This window comes from Arctopsyche grandis, chromosome 8, assembly GCF_051622035.1.
Source record: "Arctopsyche grandis isolate Sample6627 chromosome 8, ASM5162203v2, whole genome shotgun sequence".
NCBI lineage: Eukaryota > Metazoa > Arthropoda > Insecta > Trichoptera > Hydropsychidae > Arctopsyche > Arctopsyche grandis.
In genome coordinates, this window is record NC_135362.1 from 3,895,751 (window position 1) to 3,918,748 (window position 22,998).

Consider the following 22,998-nt stretch of genomic DNA (forward strand, 5'->3'; position numbering starts at 1 on the left):
CCTTCCCAACCCAGCTCCCATAACTCCTGGCCAGTTCCTAGTTGGCGCACCACTAGTTGCGCAACAGCAGGAGGATCTGGTCGATCAGCCCGGAGCGAGGGTGCTACCACACCAGCACATGCAGCAGCGGCCCCAGGCAGACAGGGGCACAGGAGTAGGTCCTACTACTCATCCATCAGCAACACCAAGCGAGCAGTCCGGCGAGTAGCTCGACTGCCAGTCGAGCAGCACTCAGTGAATTTGTGCAACGGTGTGGCGAACGTTCAAAACGTCCCACATTAAAGTTGGAGTCTTTAATTTGTGTTGTGATTTAGTTAAATGTGTTTCCATTTAGTTTTTTTTTTGGCTCTTGTTTGTTGATTGGTGTTGGTAATGGAGCTATCAATGCATACGGGACATGTAACGGCTTAACAATATTGTTACCTAGCACTGGTGTTGGTTTTTTGTTTGTTTGTTTGGTTGTTTGTTTACCTTGTTAGTTGTTTCTTGCGGGCTTAGTCAGCTGTTAATGTACAGCGGGACGATTGACGGTGGACGAACCTTTGTTTTGATTACTGATTGTGTATTGTTTATGTCTTTTTTGTTGTGTTCTTTTGTTATCTCATTTGTCATGCTTCATTAGTCTCTTGATTAATTCATTTGTTTTGGAATCCGATCCTCTGGATTCCAACGGGGGGAGTATGTTCAGACTATGTCTGATGATCGGCTTTCGTGGCTTTACGACCCACGATTTGGCCGATATATTTTTGTGCTGGCCACCCTGAGACAGCGGTTGGCACACAAACTGACTGTACAGACTCCAGGGATGTTCAACTCGAGAGCACCCCGGAAGTCGGTTTTGTGAGATAGCTAGTGGTAAGCTTGGGCGGGGCTGGTTTCCTCAAGGTGCCTTCCTTCGTCGTCGGTGGTCTGGTCTCTGCTGATGTCGGCTGCTCTGCTATGTCCCTTTCTCCTTCGTAATGTGCGTGGGATGCGTGATGTGGAAAAAGGGGGGAAATTGTATAATAATGAAAACAGGTTGTAATTCTGTTTGTATGGTGACTGTATTTTATATATATATATATATATATATATATACAGAGATCAAGCAGAGGGGACAGGGGGGAGGGAGTAACAAAGTAACCACGCGTGCCTTTTGAGGTTGGCCACGCGTAGCTCAGTTGTCTGCCTTCTGGACGAAGACAGACCAAGCTTCCTCTGGTGCACACCGGACGGATACTGGAGCTGGTCTCCAAGTATCGTCACAACCCTCACCAGCCTCTAGCTGGTGATTTCGGTGGCGAGGTGGGCCCCGTAAAAACGGGGTGTTTACGCGCCAAACCGCTATTGACAACTGTCAGTTTGTGTGCCAACCGCTGTCTCAGGGTGGCCAGCACAAAAATATATCGGCCAAATCGTGGGTCGTAAAGCCACGAAAGCCGATCATCAGACATAGTCTGAACACTGACAGTTGTCGATAGCGGTTTGGCGCGTTAACACCCCGGTGTTTACGGGGCCCACCTCGCCACCGAAATCACCAGCTAGAGGCTGGTGAGGGTTGTGACGATACTTGGAGACCAGCTCCAGTATCCGTCCGGTGTGCACCAGAGGAAACTTGGTCTGTCTTCGTCCAGAAGGCAGACAACTGAGCTACGCGTGGCTAACCTCAAAAGGCACGCGTGGTTACTTTGTTATTCCCCCCCCCCCCTGCTTATTCTCTGTATTTATATATATATAAAATACAGTCACCATACAAACATAATTACAACCTGTTATCATTATTATATAATTTCCCGCCTTTGTCCTGTATCACACTCCCTTACGCACACTGTACGAGAGAGAGAGAGAGAGATAGACATCAGCAGAGACCAGACCACCGACGACGAAGGAAGGCACCGTGAGGAAACCAGTCCCGCCCAAGTTTACCACTAGCTATCTCAAGAAACCGATTTCGGGGGTGCTCTCGAGTTGAACATCCCTGGAGTCTGTACAGTATGTTTAACGGGGAGCTGAATGAGGTTGATCTATTTGGTATTTCCCTACATCAATTCAGGTCTAACATCAAGAGAATCTTGACCGATTGATTCATTTCTACTCCTATTCTATTTTATAACCTTTTTCCAATATTTCCAATATTTTTATACTTTAGTTTAGTTATTTATTTATTTTATTCTAAACAGATTATGTAATGTAATGTAACAGTTATGTAATGTGCTATTTAATCATGTTATAGCTTTCATTCTTTTCCTTTTCCTTTTCATTTGTTTATTTTGTATTTACCTTTTTCATTTGTTTTATATTTGTAAATATCAATTACTTCTTATATTATATTTTATAACCTTTTTCCAATATTTTAATACTATAGTTTAATTATGCAATGTTCTATTTTGTTATGTTATAGCCTTTATTCTTTTCGTTTTCATTTGTTTTCCTTATATTTATCTTTTTCATTTTTTTTATAATCTTTGTAAAAATCTGTTATTGGACTCGGATGTTACACATATTATATATTTACTATTTGTTTTTTATATATATCTACATCCTGTTGTCTGTTGATTTTTCAATAAATAAAATAAAATAAAATATCCTGCCCGTGCACATTAAGCAAGGCTGTACGACAAAAAGAGAGATAATTTCACCGCATGCCACTGATATATATTATATAAACATAGTACCGCTTACCATGCATACATTATTTTCGATCTTTCCACTTAGAATCTTTCGATCTTTGTTTTTTCGATCATTCGACTTCAGATGCCGCGATGTAGACCCCGTTTAAACACATGAACACACGAGTCTTGCACCAAACAATGACGGCTCGAATCGAAGCCATCCACACGGAGTGGAATTTCGATCGAAAGAATGCAGATCGAAATAAAGCATGATTCATGAGGTCGATTTTAGGCCGCGATAATGGCCAGAAGCGGAGGGTCGTTACGGCCGTTGTGCGTCGTGCTTGTGGTTTGCGTCGTCAGTCTCGGGCCGCGCGTCGTCGCGGACGTTGGGCCGTCCGAGCGACGGCTGTCGGCGCTGCGGGGATCGGCCTTGTCGCCATTTGTCATCGCTCATCGCTCATCGGGTCGCTTGTCATTCGCCATTTGCCACTCGTCACTCGCCACTCGCCACTCGCCATGAGCGCTTATTCGGACGACCAGAGCGAAGACGGCGAGCTGGCGCGAAGCCCGCCCCCGCTCCACCAGGACTTTAGGTATCCTCTCGTTCGCTAACATTCGCTCTCTCTTTCTCTCTCACGTGTCGCTCTCCCCCTCACCCACCCACCCACCCCTCCTGTCAACCGCCAGTCGAGGCTTGACCTGATTAATCGGTGACCTCTGCAACCCTGACCGCTGACCGCTGACCGCTGACCGCTGACCGCGCCCTTACAACTGTCATCCCCCTCCTCCCCACTTCCGGTTGTCAAGAGTTGGCTCCTTCGACGTGTGTCATTTTCGATTTCCATTTCCATTTTGTATTCTTCTCCCCTTTTCCTCGTTCGTATAGCGCTGTCTCTTTCCGTCGAACGCGTGCGTTGGAGGGAGACAAAACATACATAACCTACAATTTCGTTTCCATAATACTGGCGACCCGATTCCATCTCCCACCAATTACATCACACGCTCCAAATCTAACGTTCAATCAACGAACGTACTCTATTCATCAGATAGATAAGACGGGGATCTTGTATACTTGTTTAATCAAATGTAATGTGAGGTCGCATCATGCTCGTAGGCTCCCAGTATATAGTCGACGTAGTTAATTTTCAGTTTCATTTGAAGCAGCATGATATGGATTCGTTCTCAGAGATCCAACCGTGAACTATGAAGCATTGTGGAATATGTATATTAGGTTGATGCATAAGGTTGATGCATGACACATTTCCCTATGGTGGTGTTGGTATATTGTACAAAAAAACTTTTACAGTCACCCAAATTGACCTTCATAATCCGAGATTACTTTGCATTAAAATTCAGCAAGGTGATATTGAATTGTTAATTATTAATGTATATATGCCGACGGCAAAACCAGAAAACTTTGAAGATTTTACTACTTGCTTGGGCATTGTTAATGCCGCTATCGAAGATCATAGTCGCTCGAATTTTATTGTCATGGGTGATTTTAATGCTCATCCTGGCTCTTTATTTTGGAACGAACTACTATCCTTCTGTGAAGAAAATCATTTGAGGATTCATGATTATGCGTGTCTTCCATCTGATACATTTACATATGTTAGTGACGCACACGGCTCCTTACGGTGGTTGGATCACTGTATCACATCTGAAGGAATTTTAGGATCCATTCAAGATTTTAAAGTCCACACTGACGTAGTATGGTCAGATCATCGTCCGCTTTTTGTTATAATTGCTTCGAATGGTCTGAATCGTTCGAGACCATATCACAATTATCGTCATCGCGACATTGCAACTTGGATGCCACGCAACCCTTCCGACATAATTGCATATTCACTAGAAGTAATTAACTCTTTGGATCGTATTGTATGTGATAATAATCTTCAAAATTGCAATTTGAGAAAATGCACTGATACTGAGCATAGGACTTCCATTAATTACCTCTATCATTCGATTGTAGATGTGTTGAGAAATGCCGCTTCGACATCATTTTCTTCACCAACGCATCAGTATAATGATAAGAGGTTTAAGGTGGTTCCTGATTGGAACGATCAGGTAGCGGCACGCTACCTAGATTCGAGGAACTCATTTATAGAATGGGTCGCAGCGGGCCGCCCTTCTACAGGAGAAATTGCCGACCGACGTCGTCATGCTAGGCATGTTTTTAAAATTGCACTGAAGGTATGTCAACGCAACGCTAATCAAAGTATTATGGACAAGATAGCCCTATATCATAGAAATAAAGAATTCAAGCAATTTTGGAATGCTACAAATGCTATTTTAGCAGTAAACAGTACTATCCCGGTACATATTAATGGAATCTACAACCATCGGAGTATTGCCAATATGTTTAGCAAGCATTTCAAAGAGTCGGATTTGATGGGCAGGGCTGATATGGTTATGTCTATCTCAGAAGATTCGTTTTTCGTCATAACTGGCGAAGAAGTTGAAACTGCGTTAAGGTCAATGTCTGGAGGGAAAGCAACTGGTTGGGACAGCATTAGTACGGATCATGTTCTGCATAGTGGTAAGAATTTCTTCATCATATTAGCAAGGCTTTTCAATGTGATGATTTTGCATGAACATGTACCTGAAGAGTTTTCAAGGACGACTATTGTTCCTGTCCTCAAGTCATCAAAGCTTGATGCTTCAGTCATTGACAGCTATCGTCCTATTGCTCTAGCCACCATTTTATCTAAAATTCTAGAGAAGATATTGAGTTGCAGATTAAGTGGCTACCTTTTGTCAGCTGATGAGCAGTTTGGATTCAAGAAGCACTCGTCGACGGACATGGCCATCTACACTTTAAAACAGGTAGTGGATTTTTATACATCGCGAAAAACTTCCGTATACGCCTGTTTTCTAGACTTATCCAAGGCCTTCGATCGAGTGGATCATGATCTACTTTGGTCCAAACTTTTAAAAAGGGGAGCTCCAAGTCAAATCGTGAGGTTTTTAGCATCCTGGCACCGGAATCAGTTCAGCCATGTACGCTGGGGGAATTCATACTCTGATCCCGCTTCTTTGAAGTGCGGGGTTAGACAGGGTGGGTCAATGTCTCCTGGCTTATTCAACCTTTACATGGATGAACTTTCACATCGCCTTCGACAGACTGGAGTTGGTTGCCACATAGGAGGAATATGCAGTAACCACATCAGCTATGCGGATGACATGGTGATCTTGGCGCCTTCTCCGTCAGCTCTGAATCGCCTCCTGGAAGTTTGCTCGAGTTATGCTGCAGAACATAATATGCGGTATAATACGAGTAAATCCATGGTATTGATTTTCCGATACGGTCGAGGTCCTCATTTCGTCCCCAACATTATTTTAGATGGGCGTAATCTTGAAACTGTTAGGGAAGTCAAGTATCTGGGACACTTGCTGACGGAGGATCTATCTGATGACCGTGACATCGAAAGACAAAGAAGAGCCATTTGTGTAAGGGCAAATATGCTGGCTAGACGATTTTTCCACTCCAGTGTAGAGGTTAAGAGACAATTATTTATGTCCTTTTGTACTAGCCTCTATACTGGTGAATTATGGACCAGATACAAGCGGGAGACGATGAGGAAGATAAAGGTACAATACAACAACTGTTACCGTGCTCTTTTCGGGTTACCTAGGAGCTGTAGCGCGTCGCAAATGTTTGTAGAAGGGCATGTGCCTCATTTTGAAGCCATTCTCAGGATGAGAGCGGCCTCTCTACGTCTTCGTATATTTTTATCGCCTAATTGTCTTCTTGCTGCTGCATCTTCTCATTTGCATTCTTCATTGTATGTTCGATGGATGGAACTGCTACACCGACCGCCTTGAATAGACATAAAATTATTATTATTTATTATTATTAGACTTATTTATTATTATTTATTTATTATAATTATTATTATTATTATTTATTATTATTATTATTTATTATCAGTAATATTTATATATTTACTTATGTATTTATTTATTTATTTTTTGTTAACTATTTTTCAATACTTTTATTTTATTTTTTTTTTTTTATTATCTATATATTATTTATATGGGCGTTGGGGATTGCACTATTCTCCTCATCGTCTGGAATAAAAAACTATTATTATTATTATTATTATTATTATTATAAGTAACGTAGTATTTTTTATATAGATTATGACATATTTTTTTAGCATCTGTGCTTAATGTTGCCTTTGTATTATGTAGAGGAGGGTCTGTTTCAACATTTTTTTCAGTCTATCGTCAGCCGTCGAGGTATAAAATGTCGCCAATATTCGCCACAATGCAACAGTGGCAACCAAAGACATGTGTGCCGTGTACGGCAGAGGTGCTATCACAAACAGTCAACGGTGGTTTGCTAAATTCTAAATGCTTTGTGTTTGGTGGGATATGAAAGGCGTTATTTATTCCGAGTTGTTGCAGGCTAACCAAACGATCAATGCTGAGAAATATTGTGAACAGCTGCAAAAATTAAACTTGGAACTGGTTAAAAAACGACCCCCATCGACTAATCGCAATCGCAAGGTTGTCGTCTTTCATCATGACAAGAGTGTTTTAACCTTTCCACCGCGTACGACTACTATACATGTCCTAGCGTACATGCCCTCAGCGCGCGAGACACGCATAGATGTCCTGGAAGTTCCAACCTGTATAAGGGCCGTCTATTGTGTTAAAATTTTATAACTTGGTTGAAAATATTACTAAATGTATACTTTACCAAATTCAATAAATGGCAGTAGTCAAAAAAAAATATATATATAGGTTGTAAAATTCAAAAAAATACAACCTATATTTATAGCCGAAAACGCGATAGCAAAAAACAGCCGCATACAAGGCATGTTCGCTAAATTTGGTGACGCGGGCAAAGGGTTAAAGCATCCACCTTGCTCTCCTGACTTCTGCCCCTTCTGATTTTCACTTATTTTTATGTCTACAAAATTATTTAAATGGAAAAAAATTCAATACAACAGCACTAGACACGTTCTTTACATCGAAAGCCGAAAGTTTTTATTCAAATGGGATTAAAAAAAGTTGACGGAAAGATGGGAGGCAGTTATCGGCAATAATGGGAATTATATAATTGATTAATTTAATAAAGTTTTTCTTAAAAAAATACGACGTTACTTATGCATATATATATTGGAGGACTTGACATTAACATTAGCACTAGAGCAGTACTGTGGCTTCTCCGGCGGCTCGATTAAAATTTTTACTTGTATCGGCTGTGTTCATGTAGATATTATCAATTACAAATATTAACACTTTGAATGCTGACCAATCTCGATTGGCGTTTTGCTAACAATTCCATGGGCTTGAAATACGCCAATGGCCGTTTTTTTTTTTGTGTGTAAAAAATAAACAAGAATACTACCCGCTAAGCATAGAAGTAGAATGCATAGAATCTCGCTCTCAGCCTCCAAATATGTTGATACAAAAACTACTTTGTTTGCTCAGTTCTCAGTTTTTTTTCTCACTCTTTTGTCTCTCTTCTGACTTTCCGTCTCTCTCTTCGATGGCTCGCCTTTAGACGATACTTTTGTTAGCAATGACCATTCTATGCATTCTACTTCTATGCCGCTAAGCCTTTCCAGGTAACATTGAAAAAAATGGGTTGAACATGGGTCGTGTAATCCGTGTCAATGTTTATAAAGACTGGTTTACACCAGGATTTCTGTATTTATAACCGTAGCAGAAATTCCCTAATGGAAATCCCTAACTGCAGAGTATTTTAGATTGTGGCTTAGCATTTAGATTGTGAGCATTACATTTGAACAATAATGACGAAGACGGAACTAGTTTTTGAAGAATACATTCATTAATAGACATCTTTGTTTATTTTGTATTGTTGCAAGATATATTAGAGAGTGTAAACACACCTTTGCAAAGCTCGAAATCCTCGGCGGTAGTTATCTACGGTTTGTTTGGATTAGCTACAATTTTTTATACCTGCTTTCTAAATAATTCTGGTTGAAAATGTTGGTGAATAAAAAAGACGCCAACACTCGAAAGGGTTAAAGCTTGAATAAATTGAAGATTTTTTTTGCAGTGATGTTATTGTATGTTTATATCGCAGTGAAATTATATTTCGAGTGAAAATATATTTTCATTGACGTTTCAGTGAAATCATAACCAGTTACATTTTCAGGGTTGGTTTTATTCATTTAAGATTAAATTGTTAAGTTTGGTATTGTTGCGTAAGGGTGGGTGGCGGATCCAAGTAAAAGGCCAACAGTCGTATCACAGCATTAATTGATGATTATGGAGATACACGCACTGGCAGTGCTCAGTCCAGAATGACATGATATCGCCTACGTACCGCCTTATGAAGGGTAGATCTCTGAGGACGTCTAATCTGTTTACCTACTGTATAGTCACGTATTCGGATATGTATTCCCACGGTATGAGAAGTGCAATCATTGTTTCCTGCACTTAGCTTGTCGCTAATCCTTAAAACCACTTACCCCGGTCACACGGTCTAATCCGATCGCAATTACTCGGCGGCTCTGTTTAGTATATGTTACAGTATTATGTAGGGGTTGGCCATATTCATTTAAGATTGGGTTAGGGTTAAATTTATTGAGTTAAACGTTGTAAATTCGTTGTTTGATACATTTTCACTGCTTGAATTATATTATAAAATATATTTTCACTTGACATATGCCTTCACTGTAACTTATATATGTCATCAATTTGATTCTAATATGGAATTTCAATCTTATCCAATGGTACAGTTGGATCTAAATCGATTATATATTTATCGATTGATAAAAAAGTCAATCTCGACAGGGTAATTTATCTTATAATTTTTTTTTTTTTAATGTTTTTAGTTTATCCGAAGACGAGCCGGACACTGGTGATTCTTTAGATATAAAGCCACCTCAGGCGAAGCTACGAGCCGATAGAGTCAAAGATGAACGGCGATCGAGACACTCCAAACCGGAACGTCGCAAAGAGCATACGCGCTCTCATAAAAAGCACCTGTATAGGTTACTTTTAATTGAAATTATTCTAATTGTTGTCTTTTGTGTGTGTTTTATCTATATTGTTGTTTTTTGTTGGTCATTGCAGGGATAGAGAACAGTTAGAGTTGCGTAGTAGACGTGAACCCGAAATTACAAAACATTCTGATCGTGAACTCTTTCACAACAAAGAATACTATAAGGAGCGAGAGAATGTCAGAGAGAAGGAAGTCTACAGAGAGAAAGAACCGTATCGGGGTAGAGATCACTATAGAGATAAAGACTATAAGGAGAAGGAAATATATAGGGAGGGTGATCCGTATAGAGAGAAGGAGGTTTACAGGGAGAAGGAATCGTACAGAATAAAGGAGCCGTATAGGGAAAAAGATCACCATAAAGAAAAAGACAGTTTTAGGGATAAAGAATTTTATAAAGAGTCGTACAGAGAGAAAGATCCGTACAGAGAGAAGGAAATGGTACGCGAGAAAGAATTGTATTTGATGAGGGAAAAGGAGCGCGTTTCGCGACACGGAGAAGGCGATCGTTCCAAGTCGCACCGACACGTCGAGGCCGACAGAAAAGCCATGTCCAGGGAAGATTCGAGGTTGAGACACGGCGACGATAGCAATAGGTTAAAAGATTCGAATTTACGGTACGTCGAGAAGGAGAATAGGGAGAAACAGACCGGCGACAAAGAATTGGAAGATTTGAGATCGCGCCTGCTCAGCAAACGGCAAACTAAAGAGCAGCAACAGGTGTCTAGAAAGCAGCGGGACGACAAGAGCGACGGCAGCCTCGAACGGGAGATGACACACTCCTCGCGACTGCCCGAGTTAGATAAATCTCAATTGGAACGGAGAGAGAAACTGTTAAAAACTGGTAATAAACATAATAACGATTTTTTAGAATATTTTTAACATTATGAAATTTTAAAATTTTGAAGTCGTTCTTGCAGAGAGAGAGATGTCACACCGTAAGAAAACGTCGCGGGCAGCACTGGCAGCTCGGAGAGAGAGACTCAAAGAAGACGGAGCCAAACGGTCGTGCCCTTCGTCGCCCTCGCAACATAAAAAACGCCGTCGCCATTCTCGGCCGGCTTCCCCCTCACCGTTGACGCCGTTAGACGACGTTGTGATGGTTTCCGATGCCAGTGATTTAGAAGTTAAGAGCGATATTTCCCAACATTCTAACAATACGGAAGAAGGTAGCGTTGATTATTTTTTTAGATTGTTATTTATATGTATATCGTTGCAGTCATTTTAAATTTTGTCTAATGTATTTATATATAGGTACTGCTACTTCTTCCGAATCGTCTACGGGAACGAGTGCCGAAGAAACGGAGACGGAGGAAGAGGAAGAGGAAGAGGAAGAGGAGGATAATAATACCGAAAAAAAGGACGATGATAGTCATAAAAGTAAACCAATTACGCTTAGAGACGAGGAAAAGGATGAGGAAGGCCGAAGGTCTACGGATCCTCCTTCGATTCACCGCCTCGAAGCTTCTCCGGCTTCCATTCATTCTGCTACTCCAAAGCATAGGTTTGTATTACAGTTTCAAAATATTCAACGGGTAGATCAATGTTTTTTCCATATTTAACTCTTTGAATGCTAAACGACAATATATTGTTGTTTATGAAAACAGCGATAATTGCTAATAATGTTCTTTGTTGGTCGTATTTGTGTACTTTTTTGTGAGCCAGTGGCATGAAACTTTTAAATATATTAAGATATAGTACCTGCAAATAGCCACAACCTTATATAAAATATATACGTATTCCATAAATAAATTAATAATACCAACAATTTACGTACATTTTATGTAAGTCTATAATATGTAGACCGGTTGAGGTCTTTATTGTTTAACTGAAGATGGATGTCTTTTATCACACATTTGCTTATGGCGTTGTTGTAGCCGAAACTTATTAAATATTAAAATTATAGGTCTAGATCACGCTCGAGATCCAATTCATTCTCACCACCACCCATAGACGAAAACGGAGCTGCCGACGAGCTCTTAATGGAAGAGCCTAGCTCTCCAGTCGCAAAAACCCCCGAGGAAAAGATCGACTTACCCCCGTATTATCCTGCTCTACAGGTTCGTATCAGATGTTATGTATATATATATATATATATACATATGTAAACTGGCGTTGTTGTAATGTGATCTGTGTTTATTTTAGGCGTTGGAACAGTCGGACGGGATATAGATGTGATGTTTTGCGTTGTTTGATTCCAGGGTTGCCGGTCCGTGGAGGAGTTTCAGTGCCTCAACAGGATAGAGGAAGGCACGTTCGGTGTCGTTTATAGAGCGCGGGACAAAACGACCGACGAGATAGTGGCACTGAAACGCCTCAAGATGGAGAAGGAGAAGGAGGGCTTTCCGATCACGTCGCTGCGCGAGATCAACACCCTGCTCAAGGTGACACATCTCTATTATCCTCATCAAATACGTACCAATCGACAGGTGTTCAGTGTCCCCGGGGTACTCCGGTGCCGCTCGCATACTCTCGTTCTCACGACTCGTACGCACCATTATTGCCACACTCTCTCTCTCTCTCTCTCTCTGCGGTTTTGTTTGTTTTGGTTTTAAGTTATTGCGTTCGGAGTGGAACGGATCGTTGCGAGTACACTGCACACTTGGCGTGCGCCGAAGCCGCTTATTAATTTTATTATGTATTTTTATTCTACAGGCCCGGCACCTCTTCTGCAAGAGAATTGTGATTGACCTCTGAACCGATATCAAGGTTAACCAATCTACTTCTCAGAGCAAAGGGCGGGGCCACTCGTTTAAATTGAGATATATTTAGTTATTGACCCGTGCGCTCGCTTTTTTTCGCCCCACCCCCCCCGTTTTAAGAAAACGCTCTCTCGATGATCAATCATATTCCCGTTCATTGTTCTCTAACAATTTTTTTCGATTCGATTCAGAATTGTGCTTTTATGAAGCTCTGTTGACTATTTTTTTTTTTTAACTTGCTTACTGTTTCCGGATATATATATATATATATATATGTGTATTTTTGAACTCGACGATGTGGCCCGATACTACTAACTCATGCTTACACGGTAGAGTTGTAGTGCTGAGTGGATTTGTATTGTTATTATATTAATATATATATGTATATATGTGTATTAAACGCCCGATTGTGGTTCGTCGCTGTCGCAAGATGTCATACAACCTACTGTAGTGTGTTTGGATTTTGATTTCATTCTTCGTATCCACGCTAAGAATGTGGATGATGATGATGATGTATATATCTATTGTCAATTTTTGAAATTCAATTTTTAAGACGCATTTTTATTATTTTATTGAATTTGAATATGTATGGCATCCTTGGAACACAAAAGGTCACATGTTATGTCGTCGTATTGTATCATCTCTATTATGATTGTATTTTGGGATAAAATTTAGAAGCCTTAAATTTGTGTTTTTATATAAATAGAAAAATTTTTGTAAAAAATTATAATGCATTTTTTGATACTTCAAGGTATTCTGAATGGATAATTATTAATATATTCTTATATTTCCCCATGATTTTATTACGGGTTTGCCCTGAGCGACATCTATGGTGTTAAACTTGTACATATATCTATATAAATTTATAACTTGTAATATAAACCGATTAAACATGGCTAATCTAATAGTAATCATGTTATTAAATTTATTTGAATAGTTTTATTTTATTTAAATTTATTTGAATATTCATTTGTATTGTTATTAAATTTAACGTAACAGGTTCTACCACCCAAACCTTACATATAAATTAGATAAATCAGATTCAAGTAGTGGGTGACATAGTGGGTAGGATGGTTTTTGCCAATTTGATGGAGCAACTGTTTCGACAATGAAATTAGATCATTTTGTAAACTCTGATAGGAAACGATCAACTTGGAGTCACAAATATCGAAGTCTGACCAGCAGCACTACAGATTATACTCTGGATAAATTCTTTCAAAAGTGATTAACCTTAACGCAATGACCCAGCTATGCTGCTGGCTCATTAAAGACTAAAATATATCGTATCTTTGCTCTGTGGGTTCAAAAATGGGTTTATTTTCTATTTTAATAAAAAAAATTATTGTATTATGCTATTTATGGATCGTCAATGATTGTCGAGTTACTAATTTGTGTTCCGAGGATCCCATATTTTGATGTGTTCATATCTGCAAGTTTTATGTTGAATTATATTGATATATTAATAGTTACATCAATTATTTTCAAGTGCTTGTAATGTGCAATCAAAATTGATTTTGAAATTCGACTGGAAAATTATCGATTTGGATCTGTGAATGAATTATATATATATATTGAATTGTTAATTTATATAAAGTAATGCTTTTGAACCTTCTTTGTCACGTCTCGCAATGATCTAAGATCATTCTATAACGTTATGATTTTGTATTCAAATGTTTAGAAAATGAATTGTTTCACATAATGCATTTTATTTTCATTAATATGCTATGTATTGATAAAGTTGTTGAATTGAAAACAAAGAAAAAATCATGTCGTCTCGATTTTGCAACTACATATATGAAAAAAAAAAAATGTGCATGGATTTTCAATTTGTATTTTCTTGTCATTTCAGAGACATTTTTTTCAGGTGATTTAAAATCCGACCACAGTTCTACGCGTGATCAGTGTTTGTGTGCAAAAGTGCGTTGTGATTATTAATATTATATCATCTATGATTTAATTTATTTTTAAGTTATCAGAGAGTGCAACAGAGAAGGATTCAAAAGTATTATTTGCCGTTGAAATTAATTGAAATTATTTTTATTCTATTGATATTCTAACATATAATATGTGCGCAGGTAAAGTATCGACTATTCAATATCTGGGACAGTTGTATAGGTAATATATATATATATTGGTCATTGACGATTAGAGGTCGGCGTTGGCTTATCACTTGTGTCGTGTCTTTGAAACGATCCCGAATTGGCATCTGTGATATACGGACGGAAGGAAGGCGCTCACCGGTTCAGTGTTTAATGTAAAGTGTGCTTTATTGTTTTAGGGCCAACATCCTAATATTGTGACGGTGCGGGAGATCGTCGTCGGCTCGAACATGGACAAAATATTCATTGTCATGGATTACGTGGAGCACGACCTCAAAGGTTTGATGGAGACGATGCGCAGCCGAAAGCAAGTGTTTCTTCCAGGTAGAGCCTACTCTTGTATACGCTTATTTTTTCTGTATTTGTTGTTTATTAATACTCCCCCCCCCCAGAGTGGATTACGCTGCAGTGGTTCTAGTTATTAATTTGTCTTTTCAATTCAAAGGTGAAGTTAAGTGTCTTATGCAGCAGTTGCTTCTGGCCGTTGATCATCTGCATGATAATTGGATTTTACATCGCGATCTTAAGACTAGTAATTTACTGTTGTCTCACAAAGGAATTCTTAAGGTATTTTTGAGTTATTCATGTAGAGAGGACGTTGCGCAGCCGACTGACACATTTCAGAAGCTTTTTTTTTTGTTTGTTTGTTCCTAGTTGTTGGCTACATATTGAGTGAAACATATATGTATAATAACTTGTCTTTTAATTTTTCAGTAAGACAGAAACGTGAAAGATGTTTAAATCGTTAGGATCATTGCATCGGTTGTCATATATTGTGTGTGAAGTGGAAATTGAAGTATTTATATCACTCTTCTTCATTCCTGATAACTAGGCAGAAGGCCGATAATTATGCAATCTGTATTAGCCAGGAATATAAAACTGGGATGTGATGGACCGCATATATGTATGGTATAACTTTTGAAATCTTGAACGGAACTGCTCATTTAGCATTTCGCCTACTGCCCAGTTATACATAATTTATTATAGTTTTTATTTTTTATATATATATATGTATATTAGGAAGGCTTAACAGGTAGATGCGCGTAAATATCGATAAACAATTTTACGGAGACATCTAAGGATAAATCAGCAAATTCGAAATGGTGAAAACTCGAATTTTGCGAGAAATGGGACAAGGTTGTCAATTTGTTGGAGCCGTTTCAATGAAATCAGATAAACTGGCAAATTATGATAGGAAGCGATTCAACTGGAGTTGTATATCCAAGGTCTGGCCAGCAGCACTGGGCTAGGTATTAAAACGGTGACTCAGTTTAAAGCTTTACACACTTACCACTGATGTATGCTGCTATTTAGTAGTCTAGTGTTTTTTTTCCAAAAAGAGAAAAGTGGTACCGGAACTTGCTTCTTGTTCAGCTTTTTATTAAAGAAAATTATATTCAAATATTTAAGTCCCAATTAAATTAATGAATAAAAAGTCGTTTTTGTGCGTTAAATTACAAAAAAATTTATTTGAGGAATATACGAAGGTCAGAAAACAAAATTCGATAATTAAACATACATACACGTTCACACACTATAATTATTATACTCATTAAATATCAAGAAAATAAAAGTCAAAATAAAATAATTAAATATTGTTTTAAAAAAAAATACGACTTCCGGTTTACGAATTCTGACGAAATGATTATAAAACTTCATCTATCGTTACTATGTACATAGATAAAGTAAAAAACTGCACTAGTCACATACATACATATAATTGAGAACAATGTAGAGGTCTTTGAGTATTCGTAACAGTGAAGCTCGATATACAATGAGGTCGCAGACGTCCTTGGATAAGCTTGGAAGGTGAGCTGAATGGACGATGGAACGAAATCAGCAATTACACCGCCGATGCTTCGAATGTTGCTTTCCGTATCTTAACTATAACAGAAAAATTATTTTGAAATGTGGCAGTTGGCTTGGCGTCGTACTCTATTTTTTTTTTACTTAATTTTTAATGTTAGACTAGTGTTGACTTTTTGTTTTATTATATTTCCAGGTAGGAGATTTCGGATTGGCCAGAGAATATGGATCTCCGTTGAAATCTTACACTCCGATCGTAGTAACTTTATGGTATCGTGCACCCGAACTGCTACTAGGCGCTCGTCAATATTCGACTCCCATCGATATATGGTCTGTCGGTTGTATATTCGCCGAGTTCCTCACGATGAACGCCCTCTTCCCCGGAAAGAGCGAAGTAGACCAATTGAATAGGATATTTAAGGTAATTGGACAACTGTACATTGATTGCGTTGAAGATTGTCGTCGATTTTAATTATTGGTTTGTTTTGGTAAAGGAATTGGGGACACCGAACGAGTCTGTTTGGCCTGGTTGGAGCTCGTTGTCTGGAGCTCGTGCCACGTGGGCCGATCAACCCGGTGGCGGTCTCCGTACTCGTATGGGATCAACCTTGAGCGAGACCGGATTGACGTTGCTGAACGCTCTGTTAACGTACGATCCTCAGCAGCGATCTACAGCTCGTCAAGCTCTATGCGATAATTATTTCAAAGTAAGTTGTCATTGAAAATGATCAAATCGACAGTGTTTTGTATGCTAGTATATATGTATAATGTTGCATTATTTTTTTCAGGAGCAACCGTTGGCTATAGATCCTGCTATGTTTCCGACTTGGCCTGCAAAATCTGAAAGCGGCAGACGTCACCAACACAGTCCGAAACCTCCGTCAGGTGGCGATCAATACAAACTCCTCAAAGAGGACGATCAAGCCGCGTTCGGGTTTCATATGGGGCAACCGGCGCCCGCCATGGCTACGTATTTGCCTCCATCCAGTGGTTTCAAACTTAAGTTTTAAATGAGAATGTCACAAAGTGAGCGAGTGTGTCCGTCTTTAGAATTATTGTAAATAAATTTATGGGAAGTAAATGACGAAATGGCACTTTTATTCATTGGTGCTTTCTGTTTTGTTTGGTTACTTTTCACCGGGTTGACTCACATTTTTGATCTAACATGATGTTGTGTATGCATAATATATTTGAAGTTCTAAATAATATTTTGTGATATATGAACTTGTTGTTTGTTTGAAGGATTAATCACTTGTCGCATTAAAAACTTATTTAAAGTAATAAATTTGGATGTGTGTCAATAAATCTTTACTTGCTATGAAGTTCGCTACATTATTATTTTTAAAACTATATATTTACTAATATAACAAAGCACATGAATAAACGTCCAAAAAAAGTGAACGGAATCGACTTATTCCAATATTAAAATTTTTGTTAGAAATGTGTATTTTTTGAAATAGTACAACATTAGTTATATTTAATAATAATAAAAAAAAAAAACATGGTAAAGAATCACCTGATCTTAATATTATTTTATAGATTTATTTTATTTTTAATTTTTTCTTTTACATTATTAGTTTATTTCTTTTTTTATTATATGTAGTTATTGTTATCATGTACAGATCATTGTTGTAACCAATTTATTAATAGATGTGATCAATCAAAAATGTCATGTTCCTAAACAATATTCGCGCAATTTTGAATATCTTTCATGTGACGATTAAAATGTCAATTCTGGTAATTTTAAACACTTCGAGGTTAAATTTTCAACGAATATTTGATCACAATTGTTCTCACAATACACAGTGTAAATAATATTTATTATGTATACTTATGAATATATTTTTATATATATTTAAAACAAAATAAAAACACTAGCCATGATTGAAATATGTAATTATTACAATGTAAGTGTTTGTAAGATGTTATTTTTCTTATGAAGGATAATTAATTAAAAAGAATTTAAATATTGAACAGTTTTTATTATTTTTTTATTGCATCTCAACAGTGGTATTATAACCAGACATTTTGATAAACAATCGATAAATACATTTTCAAAAATATCATATAAAAAGAGAAACAATTGATAAATATATTTTCAAAGATATATAAAAGGAAAAACAATCGATAAACTTTATAATATTCAAACATCAAAATTCAAAATGGCGACTTTGAGCTTTGTTTTCCATGTAAGCTTTTTCGAAATAATCATGTGTCGACAAGCTGAAGCGAGGTATACTTGAGTAGGATTTTACATCTAAATTTATAATGATGACGACATATTCAGTTTGGGGATGTGTGTTGTCAAATGCCGTGATCAGCGTCCAACGTCGGACATACTCTTCGGCAGTGCCAGCAGTGAATTGATGATCTCTGAGTTTCTCTTGTTTGTCATCAGCGGTGAGATTCCGTTGTTTTCGTTCAAGTAGTTCTGGAGTAAATTGTATAGTTCTGCGGCGTACTGAAAAGTGAGCTAGGTTGTTAATCAACGTTTTATCTGATGAGCTAATCTGAGGTAAGCTTTGTGATGTTGTGTTTTTACTTCTTTGTCCAGATATCTGTCGGACCAGTCGACTGATGGTGCTCCGGTCGTCTTTTGGCCGCCATCCAACAGGAGGAATATAAATAAGAAATTGCTCAGGATTGCCCACATTCTGTGAAAGTGAAGTATTGAATGTGCTTTAATATTTGGTAATTTATAATTTTCTAAATAGAGTAATGAATGGTACATAGGTATTGTAATTAAATGAATGTGGAATATTTGTCAGATGTCGGAAGTTTAGTAATCATATACAATATGGTTCGGTGATTACTGGTCACAAATTACTCGTCACAAAGTCACTAAAATCTTTATAACGGAACATCTGGCAGCCGAAAAGTCTATCATACTAACGATAACTATCATAGTAACGAGAACTTGAGTGCCAAATATTGTGTATCCGCGATTTTCATGGCAAAAATTGTCTTTGTGACCACCCCAATGTGACGAATAGTCCAATTACCATACAATATATAGAGAGATGTAATAAGAATAGAGGGGCCCTTACGAGTAAATAATTGTTGTCAATTTTACGCGGTACGTCTTTATAAATACGCTACATCGCACGGAAACTTCTAAAAATGTATCCCATATTGTTTATTGTGTGGTATTTGAATGTATTGTGCAATTTTTACCGATGCTTGCTCATCTTGCGAGTAATATAAACAAACAGAGAAGTTTTTATTGGACATACGTCGTGCATCAAGCGTCAAATACGACTGATGCTAAAATTATTTAGATCTGTCCGTGGACAGAATGTCACTTGACAACAATATAGCACCTAAAGCCACTTCTATTATTATTACATTTCTCTGACAATATATGTATATAGCCAGCAGCATAGCTCGTTTGTTAAGCTTCTGCTTAGCATCATGAGGTGCCGGGTTCGATCCCAGGGCCGGGGCTCGAGTGAAAATGAATTTTTCAGAGTATGCTGCTGGTTAGACCTGGATTTGTGACTCCAGGTTGATCGTTTCCCATCAGAGTTTGCCAATTTTCTCTGATTTCATTGTTGAAACGGTTCCCGGTAAAAATTGGCCAAAAATCCTTCCTATATATACAATATGTCACCAATAATTTGTATTTGATTAATGTGCAATAAATAAGTTTGTGTACGATTTGATAGATGTCTCATTGATTTGCGAGTTTTTCAGTGTCTCGTAATTCAGTTACTTACATATAAAATGAATAAAAAATGCTGCAATATTTGTAATTGGCCAGGAAGGCGCATTGGGGTTGCCTGTAATGCCTTCCTGGTATGTGTTGTCATAAAATAAATAAATAAATGTATAATCGGTGACCATCACCCCATCGAAAGGTCGAAAAATCGAAAATGTTCGTTTACCATGAATGCATATGAAAAGCGGGTAGTATATATTTATCAGTGGCATGCGGTAAAACTCTCTCTCCCCCCGTCGTACAGCCTCACTTAATTTGCGCGAGCAGGATACAAGAGGAACAGGCTTTTCCTCCCGTGTCCTGCCCGCGCACACTAAGCAAGGCTGTACGACAAAAAGAGAGATGATTTCACTGCATGCCATACATATATTATATATACATAGTACCGTTTACCGTGCATTACTTTGCTTTCCGACACATAATATACCCATAATATCGCTATTCTTTGTGTCTGTGTGTGTGTCTATGTAAGATAACGCCCGCTGAACTACGTATAATCGTTTCGATTCGATATACATATGTAAGCCACAGCTGAATCAGAATGTACGAATATAATAACAATAGAAAAAACTTCTATGTATACTGTTTGTTACTAATGTTTCCTGTAGCCACTTAATTGCACCGGTGCGCGCTCCTTTGTATTTAAGGCTATGGCTTGAAATTAATTATGGTTTCTTCACAGCGACATTTAAAAATATCCTGTTATACTAATGAAATTGAAAAATGTCAATATTTTTCGGTAGGTAGTTTGTGATATATTCAAGAGGTAATGTCATTGTAAATAGGTTTTTGAGCTTTTTTCCTATTATACTGTACACTAACATTAGAATAATATAATACTATGATAACTAACAAAATTAAATTAAAATTGTAAAATAGAAAATGATCAGTAGATCAGTAGCTGTTAAAATAGATATAAGATGTATTGTGAACATAATTTAGTAATAATAAAAAGCATTTAAAAAAATCGATTCTGAACTAAGAAGAAGTTAGTAAAAAAAATAAAATCATGTAATATGAAGGGTTGGCACTAAAAAAATAATAAAATAATCGAATCGGTTTATTTATTTATTTATTTATAGTAGTTTATATACAAACGCGTGGCGATTAAGTGGCCAGGCAAGTCTCTGATCATTCAACGCCATCTATTGAAAATCTATTTAATTAATTAATTTTCTATTGGCGTTTTATATTGTTTATATGAAGGTAGGTAGGTAGTTTATACCATTCTTTTTTCATATTAAATATAAATATTAAATTAAATATATTTAAAAGGTATTTGAAAAAAATACGACCGCGTGCGGATCGAACACAGGACCAACACATGTCTTTTAATTTGTTTGTAATTAATAGCTTAATATGCCATAAGCCATGCGATGATATTTCATCGGGCACAACACTAGTATTGAATAAGTTCATAATAATGTATGGCAATATTCAATCAAAAGATTTATGATACAAATTTTCAGCGAATTGAAGTAAACTACTAAACAAAGGTTAAACGAAATAATAATATTAAATAATGATTTGAGGAAAGAAGGTCATATAATATATGAAAATAGAAATAAACTGTGAAAGTAAAAGAAGTAAAAAATAAAAAAAAAGTTTTTTTTATCACAATCACTTATTTCACTATTATAATAACTAGACTTTGTAACTATGTATGTATGTATGTATGTAAGGTTTGTTGGTACATCGAAAACAAATCAAAGTTTCTATAACGACCATATCGAATTTGTATATAAAATTATTATTTTGAATAAAAACAATAATTTTATTTTACTACCGCCATCTATGTTTAAAACTAATAAAAAAACGATGGATAAACGTCAACGACTATTTTTGCACCATCCATTTATTTATATATTGATGACCAAAATGAGCAATATGGCAAAGTATGAAAACGATCGGATAAGAGGCAAACTTTTTCCTGAATTGTAATCGTAAGTGAAACGTATGTTTACTATTAAATTGTTTTGCCATGAAGCCGGGTAAAAACACTAGTATATTATATTATCATGGTTAATATTTTATTTTGAACATAAAGATGTCTCTATCATACCTTCAGGATAGACAGAAATATAATTATTATATATAATATGAAGAAGTATTTATTTGATTTAAATAATGTGAAGAAATGATTAATTTGGTTGCATAATCGTTAAAAGAAAAAGAAATTAAAATCGACTGATTTAAATTTTAAATTTTATCACAACTGTTGAAGTGTTGTGTGACATATTGATTTGTATTTTGTAATTGACACCTTTGTAATTTTATAATTATAGAAAGAGTTATGACATCAAATCGATTTGATGAGACTTTTGAAATGTGAAATAGTACTTTGACTGGTGAAGGAATAGTAAATGAATCGCACCTTTTAGATATTAAAGGTGATTTAGCTCCGGGGATATATCCTGTACTAGTGGATGACCGATGCGTACTGTGACTCTCCCCATCTTCAACATCCCCTTTTATCCAACCCTTGTTTGTTTTGAATATCGTCAACGGGACGTGTCCCGTCGTATCCTCGCAACGATTCGTGGGCGTGCAATGAGGGTCGACTTAAATGCAATAAAACTTATTTCTAATACACATTTATTATAATCTGTACAAATGCAATTTGTATTATATTCACAACGTGTTGTTTTGATGAAGACTATATACCACTTTTTCAGGAGTAGGTCGTCAGTTCCTATCACCTGTTCATATATTTCAGAACAAAAATTGGCATATACATATGTATGTACATACATACATACATATATGCTCCGTTTCTTTTTGTCCTTTTTAATACAAAAATCATAGGAAACTTTTTCATTTGAAAGAACATTTTGAAAGAATGGTTTGATATACATAGGTTTTTCATTGCAAATTGACCCTTTTTAATTTCAAATTGACATTGAAAAGTGGTCGTTTTGAAATGAAAAAGGGTCATTTGGAATGAAAAACCGGTGCTACTTTAGTATGCGGTCTACCTTAGCATGCGATCTACATTTGAATCGCAGTCGACTATTTTTTTTTTTATTTGTATCGTAGCAACGATCAGTTTATTATAATTTTTGTTTTTTCCTGCCGCCCCATAATGTTGTCGAAGCAT

At 37.1% G+C, this 22,998-nt stretch overlaps 2 protein-coding genes across 5 annotated transcripts in view; one reads left to right on the forward strand and one right to left on the reverse strand.

Moving 5' to 3' along the window:
• The first annotated feature begins 2,930 nt into the window (after positions 1–2,930).
• On the forward strand, positions 2,931–18,155 carry Pitslre (cyclin dependent kinase 11B pitslre). 4 transcript variants are annotated; one of them, XM_077435883.1, is made up of 12 exons: positions 2,931–3,187; positions 9,410–9,562; positions 9,651–10,420; positions 10,485–10,745; positions 10,831–11,080; positions 11,483–11,636; positions 11,778–11,960; positions 14,557–14,701; positions 14,823–14,944; positions 16,380–16,604; positions 16,678–16,890; positions 16,972–18,155. In XM_077435883.1, exons 1-12 carry the CDS (start codon positions 3,111–3,113, stop codon positions 17,191–17,193), a joined length of 2,775 nt encoding a protein of 924 aa, XP_077292009.1. In that variant the 5' UTR covers positions 2,931–3,110; the 3' UTR covers positions 17,194–18,155. The 4 variants fall into 4 exon arrangements, with proteins under 4 accessions (XP_077292009.1, XP_077292008.1, XP_077292011.1 ...); XM_077435882.1 differs by having other exon boundaries at positions 2,944–3,187; positions 9,410–9,568; XM_077435885.1 differs by having other exon boundaries at positions 2,944–3,187; positions 10,497–10,745.
• Positions 18,148–22,998, reverse strand: part of Pdf (Pigment-dispersing factor) — a 30,184-nt gene continuing 25,333 nt past the window's right edge. The window contains exons 2-3 of the mRNA XM_077435937.1: positions 18,726–18,837; positions 18,148–18,644 (exon numbers count right to left, since the gene is read on the reverse strand). Coding sequence (XP_077292063.1) covers positions 18,501–18,644; positions 18,726–18,837 — 256 coding nt within the window. The 3' untranslated portion in view covers positions 18,148–18,500. The remainder of the gene's footprint in view (positions 18,645–18,725; positions 18,838–22,998) is intronic.